Below are 22,611 nucleotides of genomic sequence, written 5' to 3' on the forward strand. Positions count from 1 at the left end.
GTCCCGGGGGCCAGCCAGGCATGGAGGGTGAAGAGCGCTGGGCAGGGAGGGTTGGTTTGGTCAGTCACCCCCATGCCTTTTGAGAGAGGTGTATGGGTGTGTCACCTCTCCTGGTGTGTGTGTGTGTGTGTGTGTGTGTGTGTAGGTGTAGGTGTAGGGGGGAGGGTTGTGTGTATCACCTGTCCCAGTGTGAACTCTAAAGCCTTAAAGATAAGATAAATAAAAGGAATCCAACTAGGCAGTATTTCTATTTAACGGGCTCAGTCAACTTCATGTTGATTTGAACGTTTGTACTGCATAGTTCTGATTGATTGCCCTTGAACTTGCTTGAATACTAGTAATTTTATCAGGTGTCTCGTATTCAGCATAGGGAAATATAATCCCCCTAAACATAGCTACTAATCAATCATTAACCCTTTATAAACAGAACCATAATACTGAGTATGACCATATCCCTTTTGTTCAAAAGTTTAAAAATATGTGAAGTATCATGCAACTGTAAACACAGAGTTTGAACAGTGAAAAATCATTGCCTCAAACAGCATGTACAGGAACAGGAAATCATCCTCTACATAAATGAGCATGATTCTCAATGAACAAAATCTGCCATGGCTCAAGAGAGAAACTTGGCCTGTTGAAAGCTTAAACCATAAGTAAACACTGGCTCTGAAGTGCCCATCATATGCAAATACCTTTTTGAGAGTAAAAGGGAGCCAGCCATATAAAAGGCTGATTTAACGCTGATCCTACTCTGATACAAGAGCACACATTTCTCAGTACTTGAGATAAGCAAGACATTATGCACAGACCCTGATTTTATAATTTATCCACTTAACCCCGTAACATTTAACACACTGGAACACTTAACACCTCTCTGCTTCAGTTTCCCCCCCTCTTTCAAATGGGTATAACACTATGCTATCTTACAGAGATGTTAGAATTAACTCTTTAACGACATAAAGTGGAGAACATGAGAGGAGTCATCACTGGAAGGGGAGGAGATTTGATGGAGATGGATATATATACATACAGTGCAGTGCCCCATTGTCTTCAACGACCAAAGAACCCATACCTGGACCCTTCCTCTGCGACCTACTGTACGCTGCCCCTGCTTCAGTCACCTCAAGCAAGGAAAACGGAAACAGACACACAACAGAGGCAAGGGCTAGGTAAAAGCAAGTACTTATTTATTGTGATCGAGGTCCAGGACTCAAAGTGGATGTCTCCCTTCTGCCCATAAGGGATTGCCTGTACTTGCAGAGCCAGAGAGACACGCAGGAGAGTCACTGAGAGATCTGGCTCTAGAAAAGACAAATACCTATGCCAGTCAACAAACTACACTACACAGAGATTGGAGAGAGTCAGGGAAAAACCAAAATGAGTGCCTCAACTTTTACATTTGGTCACAAATCTGTGGATCCTGGGGCTGTGAAGCTGAATTAATTCATGCTTGTAAAGCACACTGAACTCTTCAGATGGAAGGAGCTAGAGAAGTGCAAAGTGCTATATTATCATCCTGTTGCTTGATCACTGTCTGGGTGGATACAAATAGATTTTTTTTTAAAAGTGCTAAACAAATTTGGATCTTCTGTAGGTGCAGAGAGAATATTTTCTTCATTTCAGTTTATTCAACTAGTTCTGTTCATGTACTAGCTCATTCAAAGGCATTGTCTACACCACAAAGTTGCAGCGCTGGTGAGGGAGTTATAGCGCTGCAACTTAGGAGGTGTACACATCTGCAGGGAATCACCAGCGCTGCAACTCCCTGTTTGCAGCGCTGGCCGTACACCCGTTTTGTCTCGGGTGTAGAGGATCCAGCGCATCAGGTGTAAACACTCACCAGCGTTTTTCTTGACCTCCGTGGAATAAACAGGTATCCCAGCATACCAGAGGAAGCCTCTCTGGTAATCAATCAGGTCTCCTTCCCCGCGGTTTGCAGGGGGGTTCGGGGAACGCGAGAGCAAACCGCGGGGAAGCAGGTCTCCTTCCCCGCAGTTTGCTCTCACGTTCCCCTAACCCCCGTGCAAGCAGATCTCCTTCCCCGCGGTTTGCAGGGAGGTTCGGGGAACACGACAGCACACCGCGGGGAAGGAGATCTGCTTGCACGGGGGTTCAAAAAACACCGGAGCAAACCGCTGGGAAGGAGACCTGCTTGCAGGGGGGTTCGGGGAACACCGGAGCAAATCGCTGGGAAGGAGACCTGCTTGCACGGGGGTTCGGGGAACGCGAGAACAAACCGCGGGGAAGGAGACCTGCTTGGGGAGGGGTGTTCAGGGAACACTGGAGCAAACCGCGGGGAAGGAGACCTGCTTCCCCGCGGTTTGCTCTCGCGTTCCCCTAACCCCCCTTGAAGCCGCCCAACAGCACTGCAGTGTGGCCACATCTAACACCACTTGCAGCGCTGGTTGCTGTAAGTGTGACCACTCTGCAGCGCTGGCCCTATACAGCTGTACTAATACAGCTGTAACAACCAGCGCTGAAAAATTGTAGATGTAGACATACCCAAAGTTAAGAACCCAACTGGAAGCTGAAAAAGGAGGAATTGCTGTTTTTCTCTTCCACTCTATGAATAAAAAGTAGGTTTGAGAGAGTAAGATCTACTAGTTCTAAAATCCTGAAGGACAGGGTAACCAGAAACAAATCAGTTAAATTCATTAACCACAGATAATACTGCCTTTGTTTAATAAATTGGTTAGTTTTAATGGTTTGATAAACTTTTTTCTTATGTATCCAGCACTTTTAAGGTAATTTTATTTAATAAAAACAATAAAAATCTATTTTTCTGAATTTTAATTTAATTTGAATTTCCACTCAAATAGAGTATGAAAAAGGTCACAAATAAAAAAATTAATCATCTACTAAAAACGAAATGCCTCATTCACCATTTTCTAACAAAAAAAATGTCAAAACAAAGAAGCTGAATAAATATGTTAAGCTATATTGTTGCTTAAATAAATATGTACAGATATAGTGTATCCTCCCAGTTAGCAAAAATCACCACCAAATTTTGTGTAAAAGCTATATTTAGTTGCAAGTCAACAGGCTTTGGTTACCAGCTAATGAGAAATCAACATTTCCTTAAGTAAACTACTAAAAAGTACAAATGCAAAACATGATTTAAATGGTGGTTTCCTGCTTGTGGATTTAATTAAATGGTCACTGTATAAAGGGACTTTTTTTTTCCTGAGAACCATGCGATAGACCTGATCCCCTCGGTAATTTATAGCTCAATTTTCTCTGTCCATGCAGGTAATGGAAACTGTGTCTGAACCATGTGGAATCTTCCCAGGATCAGATCTGTGAATCCAGAATGCAAATCAAGGAAGGTTTCCTGGAGGTGAGGGGGGGTCAGGAAGGGCATGGGTTGAGATAGCAAAGATGGATTTTGCTAAACCAAGATAGGATGTTTTTCTAGAAGTTATGCTGTAGTTGAAACAGGAATTAATTAAGGAAAGTCCTACTTCTCCAGTATAGGAGGTCAGACTAGATGATCACCAGGGATCCTAGAAATCCATATGCCATGGAAAAACATGGAATTTAGAGATTTCCTGTAAAAAAACAGTTTTTACATTTTGTGGAAAAATAAAAACATATATTAACTATTAACTAAATTTTACTGAAAGTACCGGTGTCACTTATTCAATGCATACAATCTCCCCCTCTTGTGGTTGATTTTTGAATGCGTTTTAAATTTACATAGCTAAACATACTCCAATAAACTGCTTCCAGTGTATGGAGGTTACTCAACAGCATATAGGGGTTTGCGTTTTAATGCATCTCAAATTTCACTTCAGCCTCCAGACGTGAGTAATTAAAGTTATGAAAAGAGGCCAAAAACTTTTAAAACCATCCCTAAAGATTGTGTCACTGAGTTTGGCAAGGAAAAATTTCACGTTGATGGTAATGTCCTGTTCTGTATTGCAGCAAGGCTATAGATTACATTCAAAGGCAGACAGCTGTAGAGCACATGGAAAGTGTTAAACAAACTGAACAAAAAGAAATGAAAAAAAGGCTGAACTTGCAGGACCAGCAACAGTAAAGAAACAATTCACTGTGACTCTGTCATTCAAGTGTTTATGCATTAAAAAACCTCCACAATTTTCTGAAAATATATAATACAGACATACAAATATTTGATATTGGTAAAAAGTACAAATTGCAATTCTATTAATTTTATTTTATTGTTTGATCATAGAGCGTCAGGGTTGGAAGGGACCTCAGGAAGTCATCTAGTCCAACCCCCTGCTCAAGGCAGGATCAATCCCCAGGCAGATTTTTGCCCCAGGTCCCTAAGTGGCCTCTTCAAGGATTGAACTCACACCCCTGGGTTTAGTAGGCCAGTACTGAAACCACTGAGCTACCCCTCCTCCCCAATGGCACAGGTAGGCTTTGAACTTGCTTAAAAAATTGTAAATCTATCAATAAACCATTGCATTGAACTGATACCTATACATAGTGTGGCTAGAGAAACTAAAATTCAGCTTTTAATTTTAATTGTGGAAAAATACAGATTTTTGTGTCTTTTTACTGGAGAATTTTGGGGATTTTCTTATCACAGAAAAATAGGATCCCTGATGATCAGAATGGTCCCTTTTGGCCTTATCATCTGTGAATAACATTGACAAATGGAAACTGTACAATTCCTCATTGTTTGAGAATCAAGATTTTGCAGAGTGCATCTTCATTTGAAATCATGACAAAGGGGTCAATGCTAGAAGGTGCTGAGCACTCTCATCTCCTACTAAAGTAGACAGATGCAGGTCAGTCACGCACATCGTCAGGCCATTTGGTGACTCGGACAGCTGCAGATCTGGAAATCAGGACGCTGAGCCACTGCAGAGATGGAGATCTGAGAGTTGAGGGCCCTCAGAACCTTGCAGGACTGGGACCTAACTGAACAAATCCAGTCCATTTGTCTTTTGGAACTGCAAGTTGAATCCATCCCAAAAAGTAGCTCCTAATTTAGTGTATCCCAGACTTCTTATTGCTTTGGTTAATTGTCTAGCGTTGGCACCTGGAAGATCAGTCGCTTCCGCAGGGTTGATTTTATTTCTGGCATCTGCTTTTTCCCATTAAAATCTTTGTCTCCCATTTTTTGGTTGACTTGTGTCAGGATGGTCAGCAGATCCACGCACCTTAAACACATTACAAGGAGAAAAAAGAGTTACATGGAAGTACGTGGTACTTTCAAACTAGGACTTTGAGGCTGGTCTGGGAAGTTATCCATGTTTGCTTGATACCATGATCTCTTGGGACACGGACAATGGCTTCCCCGTACTCCTGGCTAGTCCCCCAGTTTGAATACTATGTAATCATTACACTCCACATATATCTGAAGAAAAAAGAATTGCAGAAAGGCCACTCAGTGTAAGTTTTTCTACCAAGTGACATTTGTCTTCCTTCTTGGTACTGGTTAGGAACAGCATTTAGATAATATGGAGAAACAAATGAACACATCATCCACTCCCTCACCCAACTCTTCATGATGCTACACAAGACTTATCACCAGACACCATTTCCCTTCATTTCTAAACAAAAAAACACTAGCAATTCTTTTTTTATAGGCCATCAGCCTAGCGAAGAGAGGTTCTTGCCATTGTTCTTTACCAAAAAGATTTGCCTACTTCCACTGACTCCCATTAATTCCCATTGGAAGAACAAAATCATTAGTCATTTAATATTGTAAAATACTATACAGGATACATCTGGGGAGGGAGCACAGTGTGGAGGATTGAGCTGGGGACTGGGTGCCTGGAGGTCCAGTGATATAATCCTGGCTATGCTGCTGATTCATGTAACCTCAGGCAAGTCACTTTAAGTCAGTCTTATTTGTAGAATAGGAATAACAATACATACTTAGCGACGTGAAAGAGGGGTTGCGAGGTCTAATTAATGAACATGCAGTGCTTTGAAGATGCAAAGTGCTATATATAGTAAGTGGAAAGTACTATTGTCAATGGGTTTGCTAGTTTAAGAAAGTGTTTCTGGGAGAAATGCGTTCCACCTCTTCATCAGTCCTCTACATGCTATTAAAATGGGGAATATGAGTAGTACTTACTGTGGGCAGAAAGACTCTATTTCCTTGCAGAGGCACTGAATGAACGCGCTGCCTCTCTCTATGTATCTGTAGCACTCAAAGTCTTCCACTGTAGCCATACTAATGAGGATATCAGCCCAGTCAGGAATGGAAGGCAAGGGTAAAGCATCTGCCTCCAGCTGTCGAGAAGAATCTTCTTTCACTGGGATACTTTTCTGCCCTGTCTTACCTTGGCAAGCTTGAATAAAGAAGAGCTTGGGTTTGCCAGCGAGCGAGGGGCACTGAGATCCAGTGAAGCAGGAGACCAGATCTTTGATGGCTGCAGAATTCCAATCTGTCCCACGTACTTTACCTTTTTCACCATGTGAGAGTAAGCAGCAAATGAAACAGTCCATGTTGCTATGGTCCATGTTGCTATACTTTTTGATTGTCTTACAGATTTCCTCTGCTTCTAGGTTTCGGTGCTCAATCGTCTCAAACTGAAGCCACTCAAAAACCCGTTTCAGAGCCTCTGGGAGAGAAAGTGAGAAGGAGAGTCAGCACTCATTTAACATAAACAGAGGAGAGGGAAGAAGATGAAACTGTAGGCACTGCACTGGAGAACAAGAGACACTGTCAGGCAGTTTGGAAAGTGTTACAGTCCCACGAAGAAGCCCACCTTATTGTTCCACGCCCTGTCACTCCTCTTGGATCAAAATGATACTGGCCTAGCAAGAAATACACAGCTATTCATTTACTTCTGATACGATGCCTTTGCCTTGAGCATCATGCTGTCTTCCCCTAAAAGAGCAGGTTTCACTTCCATAGCAATTAATCATTATACATAAGAAGTTTAGTTTGTTTAAACATCTTTCACCAACTTCATGCTGCACAGATTTGAGATACTTATGAATAGCTCTTGATAAAACAAGAGGAGGAGGATGTACTTATTTAAGGCTGGATTCTGCCACTCTTCCAAGGAGTAATTCCTTATTCTGCAAATAGTTCTGTTGACATTAACTACTCTGCGCAGAGCAAGAGCAGCAGAATGTGGCTCTTAACAAAGGTAAGGACCTACACAGCTTTCCCAGTACCTGCTGACTTAGCTTTGTAGTGGGCGAGAAGAGTCTTCTAGAGAAAAGAGGGTGACTGGGAAATGAGCAACTGGAAAGGGGTCAGAGTTAAAATTCAGCCATATATGCTTTTTGAAGATGCAGCGTTAAGAAGGAAGGATGTGTGGATGCAGATAGACATGGAGTTATTGCAGGAGGAAGGGCTTAGAGGCAAATGGCAAGATGATAAGATAGTTGGATTTGTTTGAGCACTGCTGTAACCAGATGTGTCTATCTACTGGATCAGAACACTTTCTAACTGGCAGTGTGGTCTCCTTATATCCTCCAGCTGCAGACTGTAGGTTAAGTGAACACAGAGGGCTTGTCTACATCAGAAAGTTGCAGCGCTGGTGAGGGAGTTACAGCGCTGCAACTTTGAAGGTGTACACATCTGCAGGGCATCACCAGCGCTGCAACTCCCTGTTTGCAGCGCTGGCCGTGCTCCCGTTTTGTCTCGGGTGTAGAGGATCCAGCGCTGGTGATCCAGCGCTGGTAATCCAATGTAAACACTTACCAGCGCTTTTCTTGACCTCCGTGGAAGGAGGAAGCCTCTGGTAATCAAGCAGGTCTCCTTCCCCGGCTTGCTCTCTCGTTCCCGGAACCCCGAGCAAGCAGGTCTCCTTCCCTGCGGTTTGCAGGGTGGCTCCGGGAACGCGAGAGCAAACCGCGGGGAAGCTGGTCTCCTTTCCCGGTTTGCTCTCTCGTTCCCCGAACCGCCGAGCAAGCGGTTCTCCTTCCCTGCGGTTTGCAGGGTGGCTCCGGGAACGCGAGAGCAAACCGCGGGGAAGCTGGTCTCCTTTCCCGGTTTGCTCTCTCGTTCCCCGAACCGCCGAGCAAGCGGTTCTCCTTCCCTGCGGTTTGCAGGGTGGTTCGGGGAACGCGAGAGCAAACCGCGGCAAAGCTGGTCTCCTTTCCCGGTTTGCTCTCTCGTTCCCGGAGCCCCCCTTGAAGCCGCCCAACAGCGCTGCAGTGTGGCCACATCTAACACCACTTGCAGCGCTGGTTGCTGTAAGTGTGGCCACTCTGCAGCGCTGGCCCTGTACAGCTGTACTAATACAGCTGTAACTACCAGCGCTGCAAAATTTTAGATGTAGACATGGCCAGAATTGAGAGCTTAAGGACTTTCTGGCAGTTCTAAGAACACAACTATTACCAAAAAAAAGAGAGAGAGAAGAGAAGAGAAGTCATCAAGCAGAAAGACGCCGCAGCAGAAAAGGCACACACGTACATACACACTCTATATAAACAATAGCTTGTATGCAGAACAGAAAGACTTTCCTTCCTTTAACTACATTTTTAGCATATTCTGTCCAAGAAGGTAAAAAGAAGTCTGTCAGCTATAAACAGACAAATTCTAGTAGAGGAATTGACAAGGAGACTGAAAGGGGTGTTTTTACAGCAAGATAACTAATCTGAGTTAGCTCTCAGGCTGTAAAATCCTGGCAGAGACATCCTCTCTTGTTATGCAGTGTAGGCAGGTGAGGTCATCCACAGGTGAGCAGTGTAGTGTTGACCTCACCTAACAACTACAAGGTAAAAACTACTTGTATCTCCATTAGGCTTTTATAGAGAGAGCACTAACACGGGTTAATTATCAAGCTGTAATAAGACCGCCCTTTTTGGCAGTGAAGAGACTGTAGCTTTTCTGATACCATAATGGCCAACATGTCTGTCAGACCAACCGTGGAGGGAAGGGCGCTTGGTGACAGTGGTCTTGTGAAAGGAAAGAGTGACAACACCATAACTTATCCCTTCCACAAATGAGGGTAGATTAAATTGTTCCCTCAGACAAAGTCCAACTTCGAAAAAAAAACCCAGCAGTTCAACAAGCAAAATACTTACCAGCATCTTTGTCTGTGCCTTTCCTGATTTCATCAGGATTTTTAAAATCAGAGTTGTTCAGTATCACACAATAGCCATGAGGATTATTCTCCATCATGTATGGGTTCTCGAGCTGTAGAGATGTACAGAGCATAATGACAAGATCGCAAAAGCAGCATAAAGAGCTGTGGGTTTTAAGGTACCCAAAAGAGAAATGGGACTAAGCACAGATTGTTATCCTGCCTCATCTAAGCCTCGCAGACATACCACAGGCTGGGGCGCTGGGGACGCAGTGTAGGGGAAGTCTGTGAATCTGGCACAGTTCTAGCCTCCGCCTGCAGGGGGATGAAAGGGAGTGGGGAAATAATAACCCTATTTCCTCCCCCCTGAGCACTCCCTCCCTCCCCTAAGGCGAGATTAGTGTTCTGGAGTAGAGGAAAAGGGAGCAGGTATTTGTTCCCAGCCCAACACCCTGCCCCCCGCCCCCAAAAGCACGTGGTGGGGGCTACCTTTGAGATTCCTGCTCCCTCCCTCCTTTGCTTGGTGTGATTAAATGGTTCTTATCCATTGATCAAGCATGATTCGAGGGAGGGAGGGATGTGCTTAACCATGACTGCCGGAAACTCTCCATTTGCTTCAGGGTGTCCTGGTGGTTCTCTTCCCCTCTCCCCACTCCCCCAATGGCAGACATTGCTCTGTTTCCTGCCACTAACCCTAATGGGGTGTTGATCCTCAGGCAACACAGCAAAGGGTGCGGCTTACTCTTGTATTCTGGATGAGGGCTCCCTAGGGCCTCACCAACAATTGTAGGGGGGGTTGTAAATGGGATTTATGCCCATCAGGGTCAGGAGCAGAGCAGCAGTTCAAGGTAAACATCAGGATTTCTCACCTTTGGCACTGACACTGCTTCCTTTGCTCCCGATTCACCTGGGCCCACAAATGCACATGTTTTAGGGCAGGGAACTTCCTGGTGAATATGACCTACAAAGGGCACAAAAGGACATTTAGAGTCAAAAGGGATGTCTTAACTTTAACGTAATTCAGTACAAAGAATGGTATCCAAATGATCTGAGGGAGTGGGGTGCGGACAACTTCCAACCCCTAACACATGGAAAACTGCTCACATTTTCATTGTTTACCACTTAGATAACGTCTATACCTTAGCACCTATGGGCCTACCACCGCTTAATGTCAGGTTGATTTTAGGTGTATTTAGTTAGCGATGATTAGTTCTATTTTTAACCATATGAATCAAGAGGATGAGTCTCCATGGCACTGACCATGAAATCTGTACAGGCTTCAGAATCTAGGCGGGAAACAATGCAGGCAACAAACATCTTCATGGTTAGTGCAGTGACTGGACTCTTAGCTACATTACATTTAATCAAGTGAACCTATGCTCTAGTTCATACAGGAATTAATTCAGGGAAAGTCTTAAGGCCTGTGTTATACAGTAGACCAGATCAGACCACAAGGGTCTCTTCTGGCCTTATAATTTATTAATCTACTTAAGGAGCTGTAACAAAATACCTTCACTAAATGTCAGTCTCTGAAAAGGAGGTTCCAAGCTCGTGATCAGTTCATCTGGGGCTGAAACATGAAGAGACAAGAAGAATGATGGACAAATTCAACCGAGGCTATCCCAGATCTCAGTGCAGCAAGACTCTCAAGGCCTCAGGTTAGTTACAAGCCTAGTCTTCAACAGAAACTACCCTGAAGTCTTAAAGGACAAACAGCCTGGGCAGATGAAGCAACTCATCCAGTATACACACAACTCTGGTGAGCCTCGCTCTCTATGTGAAGTTACCTAAACTGTCAATACATTAGATCATGATCAACTGACACCAGTTTTCAACATGGGAAAGAAACCCTGTGGCTGTACCAGTTCTGCAGCTTCTTTGGTATATTTGTCACGTCCCACTGAATAAGACTTCCCTTGAGGTTTTATTTTTAGATATTGGAGGAGATCCCTCTTCCCATTAGTGACTGGTGATTCTCTTCTCTTCCCTTCCAGGAATGGGTTCCCCTCATGCCCTCCTGGTGATGGATTAGCCCATTGACAGGTTGACCATTTCTGTTGCCCTGGGCTGAAATAAAGGTCTTGTCTATACTACAGAAATAACAATATTTAAACAGGATTGTGAAAAATGGTTGTAACACAGGCACCTACTAGGGTCAAAACATAATTCTCCATCACTATTATGACTGAAGATGTAAATAGGGTTTAAAATAGTAACAGTTTAACCTATTAAAATTCTATCAGTTAAACAGTTAACGGTTAAGAAGTTCACACAGGCGGGAACCTAGGAGTGCAAGGGGTCCCCGCTCCCGGCCCCGCGTCCCAGGTGCAAAGCCAGCATCAGAATTTAATCATTAACCAAAACCAATGAGACTGATGCTTATCAGTTAGCCATTTAAACTTTTACATCCCTAGTTATGACATTTTTGTACTGTCTAGACCAGCAAAAATAAGTCATAATCATGTTTAAACATGGCTGTGCTGAACAGGTATTTTTTTTTGTAGTGGCAACAGGACTGAAAAATATGTCCCCTTCCTGCTCAACCTGAAGAGATGAATTAATGAATTGATGAATTTTCCCCCATGGCTACAGTCCTTGTCTACACTAGAAATTCCTGGAAATCTCCCACTGTTGCAATGCCTCTAGAGGTAGCAGTGGGGAGCACGACTGTGTAGTAGACACTGATGTTTACTGTACTGTTTACACCTAACCTGAGCGGCATTAGACAACAAGTAGTGGTAAAGCACCAGTGCTCTGATGACACTAGTGCTTCCACTGTTGCTATCGCTGGTGGGAGAATTTTTATAGTCAAGATTAGACGCAGCCACCACCTGCCTCAGAGCCACTATTTGCTCTACTCACCAAACAGGCGACACTTCACAAGTACATCCTTAGAGGAGCTGGGAGAAAGAGTCCAAATGCTCTAAGAGCCATCCAGGGGGCCTCAGAGAAACACACGACTAAGCCAAATGCAAATGAGAACCTGCTATGAAAGATTCTGTGTATTCTCACTTTCCCCTGGCCGCTGGATGGTGCCTCTCAATAACTGTTTCCTAAACGTTGAGCCTGTCAGGTGAACAAGTCACTGCTTCAGACCCAAAAGCTCATCAAGAACACAGTAACTGGAAGAGCTGGAAACGTCCCAGTTTCTGTTTTAAAGCATTTGGCACTGACTTGAGTAAAAATATCTCCCTTTCAAAACCTTTCCATGAATCTTCTTTCCAACCTATGCACTAGCTCATGGAAAATAAAGCCTTGCAACTCACTGACAGCAAGCTCTGTAAGTCTACAGACTAGTCTCCCAAGGGAAGCGGTGCAGGTCTCAGTCTTAAAGACATTTAAAACTAGACTGGTCAAAGCACAGAAAAATAATACTATGGAGAACAATTTTTCAATAGTTCCTAAGGGGGCAGACTACTTTGAATGTCTCCCTCATCACCACTTCCTTTGATCCTCGGGGCTCAGTCAAAAGAATATTCAAATGGGTAGTTTAAAATCATTACCTCGTGTTTCTACTTCGTAGGTATTAATTTTTTGTGCCAGGTCAGGTCTAACGTCCCGTAAAATACTCTTCAGCACCTTCAGTTTGGTTTCATTCATTATCCCAGCTTTTTCCATTTCTATAAAGAGCTTCAATATTGTCTGTTTAAAAAAGTATGATTATGTATTAGTTTCAGGTACCACCACATATTAGGCATTTTTCAATCCAAAAGGAAGGCCAGGTTCCCTGCTCTGAGGAGAGGACAGGCTGAAGACAGAAACAGACAAAGAATTGGGAGAGTGCAGAGGTGGAGAAATACACCAAGTTAGAAGGTGGAAGCGGGTGTCGAGATGTGAATTAGCCACCTCATGGGAAAATAAATTAAGCTAAGATAGGGGATCTTAGGGCTGGTCTGCATATGTTTTTTCTGCGCATATGTAACAAAACAGATTTTATTAAAGCAGTGCAAACCACTAATATAGATATTCTTAAACTGGTTTTGCATAATCCAGTAATTGACCAAATTAAATGAAACTAGAATAAAAGTGTGGTATAACCCTGGATAAGTGCATCTCTATTCCAGATATGTAACTAATATGGATTTTTTAAAAACAATTTAGTTACACTGCTGTAAGTTTTCCATTACATAAATTATTCCTAATTACTCCCCAAATTTGTAATTGTATCAGATAATCTGCCCATAGGGACCATAGCAGATGTGGAGCTTTTAGGGAAACTTTTAATGCAGGCCTTGTGGATGATGAACTCAGGAAGGGTGCTTCAAAGCTAGTTATTTGTCTATTTAACCTTCACCACACCCTGGGAGGCAGCTAGGTAAGTATCATTATTCCAATGTTACAAATAAGGAAAGGGGCAGAAGGGTTAAGTGACTTTCCCAGGACCACACGAGTCATTGGCAGAGCCAGGATTACAATTTAGGATTGTCTGACTTCCAAACCCTGTGCTTTTTCTCCAGACCACATCCTCCTCCTTTGGGTGCCACCCAAATATCAATACCCTGAAAGCAGTGGGTAGAGAAGAGGAGCGTGCTGAATTTGTGGGAGGCAGAGGCAGGGAGATGGATGGTGTGGCTAAGACAATGAGAATGTGGGAAAGACTGATGAAACGGTGGGGAAAGGAGACTAAGACAGAAGGGAGAAAGAAAGACCCATTTTCTAATGGAGACCATCTCACAGCTCTTCCACTTATCATGAGCCATCCCCACTGCAGGCTGGGATTTACATGCACCTGTTTTCTCTACCTCCTTCGAGGAAAGAGTTAGACTATGGCTACTACAGACTTTACAGTGGTGCAGCTGAACTGTAAGCTCTCTGGGTAGCCGCTCTAAGCTGACGGGAGAGAGCTCCCATTGGCTTAGCTACTCCAGTCCCTGCTGGCGATAGCTCTCCCATCGACTTATGCACCAGTCTGCTCAGCACTAAGTTGGCATAAGTTATGTCGCTCAGGGGGGTGGCTAACCACACCATTGAGCAATATAACTTATGTCAATTTAAGGTGTAGCATAGCCATAGCCAGAGACTCAGAACCAACTTTGCACAAAAAGCCACCACAATTAAGTGCTCTTACAGCATTGTCCTGAAGCTTCTTCTTCGGTAGCTCCTTTTGCAGCAGGAATCTTACACTGGCAACTTCTTCACTAGTTATTTCTTCAGAGATTCTGTAAAGTAGTTGCCTGACAATAAGGGAAGAAAGGAAGCAAATTAGCCAAAATGAAGATTACCTGAATGCTATCAGGTATGCCCCATATGCCTGACGGGCTGGTCCAGAGTAAAGGAGTTTGCTTCATCCTTAACACTGCTATGTACAACATCCTTGAAAGCCAAGGCTGAGAACAACATCACGGTATCAGAAAGTCAGTGCAGTCCAAAGTGAAAATACTTGTTCTCAGAAGCACTCAGTGGCAATGCTTCCAGGAACGAGACAGTACATAGCACACATCAGGTTGCAAGTAACCTAGGTAAGACTCGGGCTCTGTCTGGATTTGAGAGGAACAAATCCAACCCAAAGTCTGCTTGACCCCTCTCTAGTTACAATAAATACTATGATTGTGAGATAATTTCCAGGAAAAAAAACTTTCTTGATACCTGAAACCTGAAAAATGTAGATGTCACTTCTGTTGGAATAGTACCAAGGACATAATCAATAGCATTAGAGCCTAGAGCTAAATACCTGTCCTGAAGTGTGCAAGATGCACAGAGCCAGACTGAGAAGAATAAAATTCTCCCTGGATTTGTGTGGGAGATAAAATGGAAGACAATTCAGGTAGGAAACAAGAATGAAGCTGGACATAACAGAACATCTCTACCTGGGCCTTTTAAGCCCAAGAGGCTCCAAAAGGTCCTTATTATCATACTCCATACCTATATGGTGAAACTTTTGCCTTGTTTGGGATTTGAAGCTCCCTCTCCATTTCGTCTCTGCTGGAGCTCAGTTTACCAGTCAGGAGGTCTATGCGGTTTACTCTAAACAGTAGCTCCTTTAAGAAGGACAGATCATCTTCCTCTATCAGTCTCAAGTTCTGGAGCTTTTGGAAGAAATCCTTGGGATCCTGAATGTCTTCCTGATTCTTCAGTGGGATGTGCTCCAGACTCAGAAACTTCAGAGCCGTCAGGGTTTCCGAGTCCAGTTCCTCACTGATGAAGAAGAGAAGCTTGTATATATCTGCGCTCATTTTATGGCTGAGAGATGAGGAATCAGATCTAAACACAAAGTGAGAGGATGATGGAATGATATGACTGATGAGCGAGGTCAACACAATTACAAAAGGAGTCACGTCACGTGGACTGTTCCCTAATAAATGGATACATGCTACAAAATACATATCTGATGTCCCCCTGTCATAGTTTTGATGTTAGGTCTCTTTTGTCCCCTTTCAATTCATCAGCTTTAGGAATTTGCACTTGGGAACAGAAGCAAAAGCAAGAGAAAATGTCATGGAAACAAGATCCTCCTCCTTTCCCTGGGGGAATGTTTGGGGTTTGCTGGCAGCAGAATCAATCCAGCTGCATGTAAGTGCTTCCTTTTTTCTTTCCTAGATCCTGCCTGTTGTGCTTTTGAAAGTCAGCATTATTCTTTTTCTAAAGATTCAGTGCTACCCAGAAGCAAGAGCCATATATCTGACACCCATTTCCCCTAGATCTAAAATCAACGAAGTGAGCAATAAATGAGACCCACAGAACATGAAATCATGGACCATGTTCATGTCCTGTATGTATGTATATCTCCTTACTATACGTTCCATTCTATGCATCCGATGAAGTGGGCTGTAGCCCACAAAAGCTTATGCTCAAATAAATTTGTTAGTCTCTAAGGTGCCACAAGTACTCCTGTTGTTTTTGGGGATACAGACTAACACGGCTGCTACTCTGAAACCTGTCATCACAGATGTATGTCTCAATTGTAGTAAAAGCTTCCCTAAGCTACTATTGCTTCTATAAACATTTTTTTTCTGGCCCCTGCAGGTCCATGCAACCAGGCCACTCCAATTTAGATAGGAAAGATAATTCACTTTATACTCATTGTCTCCAGCACTTGCAAACTACAGCTCACTTACAAGCTAAGCTATTTACTATCACACTGCACATTTGCAAGATACAGATCAGATAAAGAGCATACTGATAATTTCCAAAGCTCAAGTAAAGGCTAGAGCCACACATTTCCCATTTCACTCTGCACCCAGGGCCAGTGCAACCCATTAGGTGACCTAGGTGGTCGCCTAGGGCACTAGCATTTGGGGGAAGGCATTTCAGGTCCTTTGGTGGCAACCGCGGCGGCCGGATCTTTGACCACCCCAGTCGTCATTGGCATTTAGGTGAAGAGAGCTGGGGTGCGGGGAGGGCCGCCTGCAGCAAGTAAGGGGGGGGCAGCACACAGAGGAACTGCTCTCCGCCCCAGCTGACCTCTGCTTCGCCACCTCCCCTAAGCTGCCCCGCTCTGCTTCTCTCCCTCCCAGGCTTACGGTGCCAAACAGCTGATTGGCACCACAAGCCTGGGAGATGGGAGAGTGGAGCGGTGACGCGTGCTTGGGGAGGAGGGGGAGCAGAGGTGAGCTGGGGTTGGAAGCTGCTGCACAGCTCCCCATGGGGGGGGCCTCAGGACAGGGGGGGAGCTGCCGTGGGGGGGTGCCTTAGGGCGGACAGCTGCCACAGGGCTCGGGGAGGTGGGGGCGCAAGGTGGAAGTTTCGCCTAGGGCGCGAAATATCCTTGCACCCGCCCTGTGTGCACCTAAAGCCCCCAGTGACCTTTGAATTCTCAGTCATGGATTACAGTTAGGGCAGGACACAAGTTCAGTAGAACCTCAGAATTGCAAACTGACCAGTCAACCACATACTTCATTTGGAACTGGAAGTACACAATCAGCAGCGGGCGGGAGGGAGCAAATACAGTTCGGTATTGTCTTAAATGGAAACTACTAAAAAAATAAAAGGAACGCAGCATTTTTCTTCTGCATAGTAAAGTTTCAAAGCTGTTTTAAGTCAATGTTCAGTTGTAAACATTTGAAAAAACAACCATAACGTCTTGTTCAGAGTTACAAACATTTCAGAGTTATAAACCACCTCCACTCCTGAGCTGTTCATAACTTTGAGGTTCTACTGTACTGAATTTAGAACAGGCCTCGGAATTTGGGAATATGGAGCATGAGGCTCCAAGAGTCCTTAGTCCATACTGTGGGAACAGCAGCATATGCTGCTAGACTGTCTGCCTCATTGCAGAGAGTGCTCCCTCTGTGACAGCACAGGCAGAAGGGACGTCCAGGGGTATCAGAGGAGGGTGAGGGTTTGGGAGAAAGAATCTATCGGGTGGCTGAAGTTCTCTGAGTGGGCCCTGTGGGGGACCCCCTCTTAGTATGCCTGGAAGGTCTCTCTCCTCCTGTCTTTTTCATTTGGGCACCATTCTGCGACTGAAATTGTGAGAGAACATTTAGTGTGGCAACCCTTTGCCAGAGCAAGCCAGCATCCCGCTGTCAGAGTAGTCAGTAATCTATGTGTATGGCAGCAGTGTCCAAAACCCCCTATGGAGTCGGGCTCCCCACTTCCAGTTGGCTCTCTTTGAACACAGGGCAGCTTTGCGTAGACCAGGTTTGTGGTTCTCAGGTAAAGAGTTGACTGATTGCCAAATTAACTTGAGTTAATTAATATAATTGTAAATGCTAATCCAGACACTCTGCAATAGTTCCATGACACAAATGTTTGTGGCTGACTTGAGGACCCATTTTAAGGTAGACTGCAAAGATTTGAGGAGTGTATGGATTAGCATTCACAATTGTGTTTGTTAACTTGAGTTAATTGACAATCAGTTAACTGATTACTATACAGTAGGACCTTAAACTCTTGTCTAGAAAAAACCAGTAAAACTCAGTCCCTGTCCTACAGAGCACACTATCTAAAGCTCTGCTCCCCAACCCTCATTTCTCTTTTAAATGTATGCAAAACTAGTTTTGAAACAGATGAGAATCTGCACCTCTGGGCCATATGAAAACTAATGAGACTAGGCACATGAGTCATTCAGACAGGAGTTGGTGCTTTCAGCTGCTTGATCTTATTTGCTACTTCTTTGGAAAAAAAAGAATACACACCTGATAGCTAATTGTCAATATAGGATTGGGGGAACAGGTCTCCTCTGACACACATGCATACCCCTAGATTAAGGTATAAGCAATTTATAGCCATAAAAATGATCTTTAGGTAAAGGGAATTAAGTTAATTTCACTTTCACTTTCAAACTTTCTATAAACTTTAAACGGTATAGTTTATTATGTATACAGAATAGACAGTGTATCTGCATGTGTATATGCCTGCCTGTGCGGATAGTGTACTAAAAATTCTAACTCCATTGTCTTCTTGCATTAGATTATAATCCAAAACAGGGAAAGAGAAAAACTAGAAAGAGATATTGGTCTAGCAAAACTCGGTTGCCTTCAAGCATAAAATGATATTGAAGTTAAGGATGTTAATTTCACTTACTTTTGGGGTCAGGCAGATCAGTGGATGAAATGCCTCTGGATCTTGTTCCTAGCAAAATTCAGTTGCTTTCAAACATAAAATGAGATTGAAGTTAAGGATGTCGATTTCACTTACTTTTGGGGTCAGGCAGATCAGTGGATGAAACTTCCTAGCAAAACTCAGTTTCCTTCAAACATAAAATGATATTGAACTTAAGGATGTGGATTTCACTTACTTTTGGAGTCAGGCAGCTCAGTGAATGAAATGCCTCTGGATCTTGTTCCTTCTCAGTCCCAACAGGAAGTCATGCAACAGGAAAGGACTGGTCTCGAGACTGAGTGTATTGTCATGTGACTTACAATAGTAAGTTAAGTTAAATGACAACAGAATGAAAATTGTGATATCAATACAATGACAATAGAGCTGTTCACTTCCAGAACTTATCATCATTACAATTTCAGTTAATCAGATATTGCAGATACGAAAACAGAGCTTGTAAAAATAAAACAAATAACTGGTGAAAAACAGGGGAGTTGGAGCACAGCAGGTAGCATAATCAGGAGACCTCCTAATATGAATGAAGACTTGAGTTGTTTCCTCTAAATGAAGAATTAAAGAGTCAGGAAAAAAACAGGCTTGCTTCAAAATGCTTTTCCACTATATAGTTTGTCTCTGTCCCACTTCCCTGGTTTGCCATTGGATCCTTCAGTCCAGGGGTGGGCAAACTAATCCAGACACTCTGCAATAGTTCCATGACACAAACATTTGTGGCTGACTTGAGGACCCATTTTAAGGTAGACTGCAAAGGTTTGAGGAGTGTATGGATTAGCATTCACAATTGTGTTTGTTAACTTAAGTTAATATATATAGAAACTGTATGACGGGTCATGAATGTTCACAAAATTGGGATTGGGGTGCGGGAGCGAGTGAAGGCTCTGGTTGCGGGTGTGGGCTATGGGATGGGGCTGCAGGCTCCGGGATGGGTCCAGAAATGAGGAGTTCAGAGTGTGGGAGGGGGCTCCAGGATGGGGCGGGGGAGTGGAGTGAGGGGGGGATGAGGACTCTGGCTGGGGGTGCAGGTTCTGGGGTGGGGCTGGGAATGAGGAGTTTGGAGTGCAGGAGGATGCGCCGGGCTGGTATCAAGGGATTCGGAGGGCAGAAACGGGGATCAGGGCTGGGGCAGGGAGTTGGGGTGTGGAGGGAGGCTCAGGGATGCAGGCTCTGGCCAGCGCTTACCTTAAGCAGCTCCCGGAAGCAACAGCATGTACTTTTTCCGGCTCCTATGTGGAGGTACAGCCACGTGGCTCTGCACGCTGCCCCATCCGCAGGCACCGCCCGTGCAGTTCTCATTGGCTGCGGTTCCTAGCCAATAGGACCTGTGGGGGTGGCACTTGGGGCAGGGCAGCATGCAGAGCAGAGCCCCCTGACTGCCCCTACTAGTAGGAGCTGGAGGGGGACAGGCTGCTTCTTCCAGGAGCCATGTGGAGTGGCCTCCTACCCTGCTCCCTGGCTGGAGCACCGGAGCAGGGTAAGCCTCAGACCCCACTCCCCAGTGGGAGCTTGAAGCCCTGATTAAAACAAATGGTGGGCCGGATCCAGCCCATAGGCCATAGTTTGCCCACCCAGGCTTCAGTCCCATCTATCTTACTACAGTGTCCATCTTTTCTTTGCAGTTGGATCATTTTTAACGTGCAATATTATTTTTTATGGAAATTTATTTTATTTATATAAAAGAAAAAAGAGAGAGACAGGTACCACCACCAAATACACAACCAGCACTCAGTGAACACATGGAACTGTAAAGTCTAAATGTTCTCTTGAATGGTGTTTCAGAAATATATATTGTAATGAATTGGCAATTACCACTGGCCAAAAAATAATAATTCTGTTTTGCAATATATTTACAGGTTGCAAAATCCGTTTCTGGTCCAATGCTGAACAACAAAATTGAGACCTTTCCAAAATTTTCATGAAAAACACCAGCAAGGCAGACACAGTGCCAAAATAGCCAAGCGTTCAGTGGTTAGGTTAGGTATCAGAGGGGTAGCCGTGTTAGTCTGGATCTGTAAAAGCAGCAAAGAATCCTGCGGCACCTTATAGACTAACAGACGTTTTGGAGCATGAGCTTTCGTGGGTGAATACTGACATGCATCTGAAGAAGTGGGTATAAGGTGCCACAGGATTCTTTGCTGCTGGTTAGGTTAGGACACTCACCTCCAAAATTAGGCAGAGAAGAGATGGAGGTTTCAACGAAAAGAGAGAATGAATACATGAAGAGAAAAGATCTCCAAGATCCTCTCCATTTTAGAGAGCGACACTAGTTTTAATTTTCCTTAGCATATGAGTTGCTTTTGATTACCAAGCAGTTCTCTTACATATCTTTGTAATTTCCAAATGATCACTCAAAGTTATTGTTTTAATTTATCATATGATGCCATCTCTAATTGTAGGCAGATGTGGATTTCACCATTAGTACAGGAATACTGTCTCAATACCAGCGTTGGTGCATGTCCAATCTTCATGGGTGTGGGGGAAACAATCAGCAAAGTCTTTTGTCCACTGATGTTCCACAATGGTTTGTCTGGTGTCTTTTGGTCTTCTTCTGTTGGTCAGGAGATGACAAATCTCGTGGCAGTATTTCACACTTGGCAATGGTTCTCTCCTGACTGGCGGGGTTTCCAGTTTCATAGCAAACCCTTTTATAGTTACAGCGTGAACACTTCCTATAACATGGGAAATTGATGCAATGCAGCAACTCACAAGCATTTCATGAAGTCCAAACACATCTCTATAAATCTAATAATACCTATTTTAACAATTCTAACACACAGGTGAGCTGGACTGGTTTGCAGCTATGCCTTTGTCATTTGTTCATTGAGGCCTAGGTGCAGGAGCAGGATTTTATTACTGTACTATGAGCATTAATGTATGATTTGATTTCATCCTGTCAGCCACCCTTTTTGAATAGCAGAAAGGAATGACAGACCAGAACAATCCATATGACTGACTATGGTCACTCTTTTGTTTTAGGATAAGTTATAATGTCTACTATGGTTTCCTATATGCATTACAAATTAGGCACTCTAGTTAAATATACATTTCTTTGTTTTAAGGTGTGGAAGTAAGAGATGGGTTCTTGTATTGTGTCTATGTTAAGGAGATTAGAGGAATGTTGAGGGCCTGAAGCAGCAATGTGAATTGTTTTAGTTATAAGATTTAGCAAGGCCTGATTTACAATGTATTCTCCTGAATATAAAATACTGCTGTCTGTATCCCTTTGAAGGTTTCTGTAAGAGATTGTTTGTGTGAATGAGGAATGCATGCATCAGGAAAAGATAATGTATGAAAGCCATCACAAATGTCCAGATGGTCAAGAAAAGACCAGGAGTGTGACGGTGCTGCCCGTGGGAGCCAGCTGAGGTCACTCAATCAGGATGAACTGCAAACAAAACGGGGCAGACAAACCCCAAACGCTGGTGGTTATTCCAATACTTAGATTCACCAAGCCAGCACAGAACAGCTTCTATAGTACCTCACTGGATACTTGGGCCATGGCTACACTAGAGAGTTGCAGCGCTGGTGAGGGGGTTACAGCGCTGCAACTTAGGATGTGGCCACACTTGCAAAGCACGGCCAGCGCTGCAACTCCCTGGTTGCAGCGCTGGCTGTACACCCGGTCGAGCCTCGGGTGTAGCGATTCCAGGGCTGGTGATCCAGCGCTGGTCAGCAAGTGTGGACACCCACGAGCGCTTTTATTGACCTCCGGGGTATAAGGAGGTATCCCAGAATTCCTCTCCACAACAAACCAGAAGAAAGGGAGAGCTCGGAGTTCAGCCAAACTGCTTATTTAAAAAACAAACACAGCTCCTGTTTGCTGAGCTAGCGGAGGCAGGCAGGGGAATTACTTTGGAATGTTCACAGCTGTTTGCTTGAAGAGAGAAACAGCACGCTCACACGGCAGAGGGGGAGGGGGAAGTCCGTGTTGAGCAGATACTTATCTGGTCTGACGCTATTTAGGAGTACATAATTTGCATTTAGTGAATAAGAGAGGGGTGGGGGAAGGGGGTCAGAACTTTTAAAATGATTGAAGGTAGGCACTGTGTGTCTTCCAGTCCTTAGAACTTGCAAGGCAGGGAGCTGAGAACAGTGTCAACTCCAAAAATCCACTCTCTCTGTCTCCCCCACGCTCCCTGTCACA

The 22,611-nt window shown here is 44.1% G+C and overlaps 1 protein-coding gene across 3 annotated transcripts; it reads right to left on the reverse strand.

Annotated features, from left to right (window-relative positions):
* Nucleotides 1–4,293: 4,293 nt before the first annotated feature.
* On the reverse strand, nucleotides 4,294–19,375 carry LOC115659507 (caspase-8-like). 3 transcript variants are annotated; one of them, XM_030579731.1, is made up of 9 exons: nucleotides 18,649–19,375; nucleotides 14,832–15,170; nucleotides 14,038–14,143; nucleotides 12,473–12,611; nucleotides 10,480–10,539; nucleotides 9,839–9,930; nucleotides 8,971–9,082; nucleotides 6,059–6,548; nucleotides 4,294–5,135 (listed from the first exon to the last, which is right to left on the reverse strand). In XM_030579731.1, exons 2-9 carry the CDS (start codon nucleotides 15,140–15,142, stop codon nucleotides 4,994–4,996), a joined length of 1,452 nt encoding a protein of 483 aa, XP_030435591.1. In that variant the 5' UTR covers nucleotides 15,143–15,170; nucleotides 18,649–19,375; the 3' UTR covers nucleotides 4,294–4,993. The 3 variants fall into 3 exon arrangements, with proteins under 3 accessions (XP_030435591.1, XP_030435589.1, XP_030435590.1); XM_030579729.1 differs by lacking the exon at nucleotides 18,649–19,375 and having other exon boundaries at nucleotides 14,832–15,744; XM_030579730.1 differs by lacking the exons at nucleotides 10,480–10,539; nucleotides 18,649–19,375 and having other exon boundaries at nucleotides 14,832–15,744.
* Nucleotides 19,376–22,611: the final 3,236 nt, after the last annotated feature.

The sequence above is a fragment of the Gopherus evgoodei genome, chromosome 11, assembly GCF_007399415.2.
Source record: "Gopherus evgoodei ecotype Sinaloan lineage chromosome 11, rGopEvg1_v1.p, whole genome shotgun sequence".
NCBI classification, from domain to species: Eukaryota; Metazoa; Chordata; order Testudines; family Testudinidae; genus Gopherus; species Gopherus evgoodei.

Coding starts and splice junctions, on each gene's coding strand:
- LOC115659507 (XM_030579729.1), bottom strand. CDS start 15,292: ATGTATTTTGTAGCATGTATCCATTTATTAGGGAACAGTCCACGTGAC. Junction 12,612..14,037: donor AGAAGCTTCAGGACAATGCT/GTAAGAGCACTT, acceptor TTTTTTAAACAG/ACAATATTGAAGCTCTTTAT. Junction 10,540..12,472: donor CTACGAAGTAGAAACACGAG/GTAATGATTTTA, acceptor TTCATGTTTCAG/CCCCAGATGAACTGATCACG.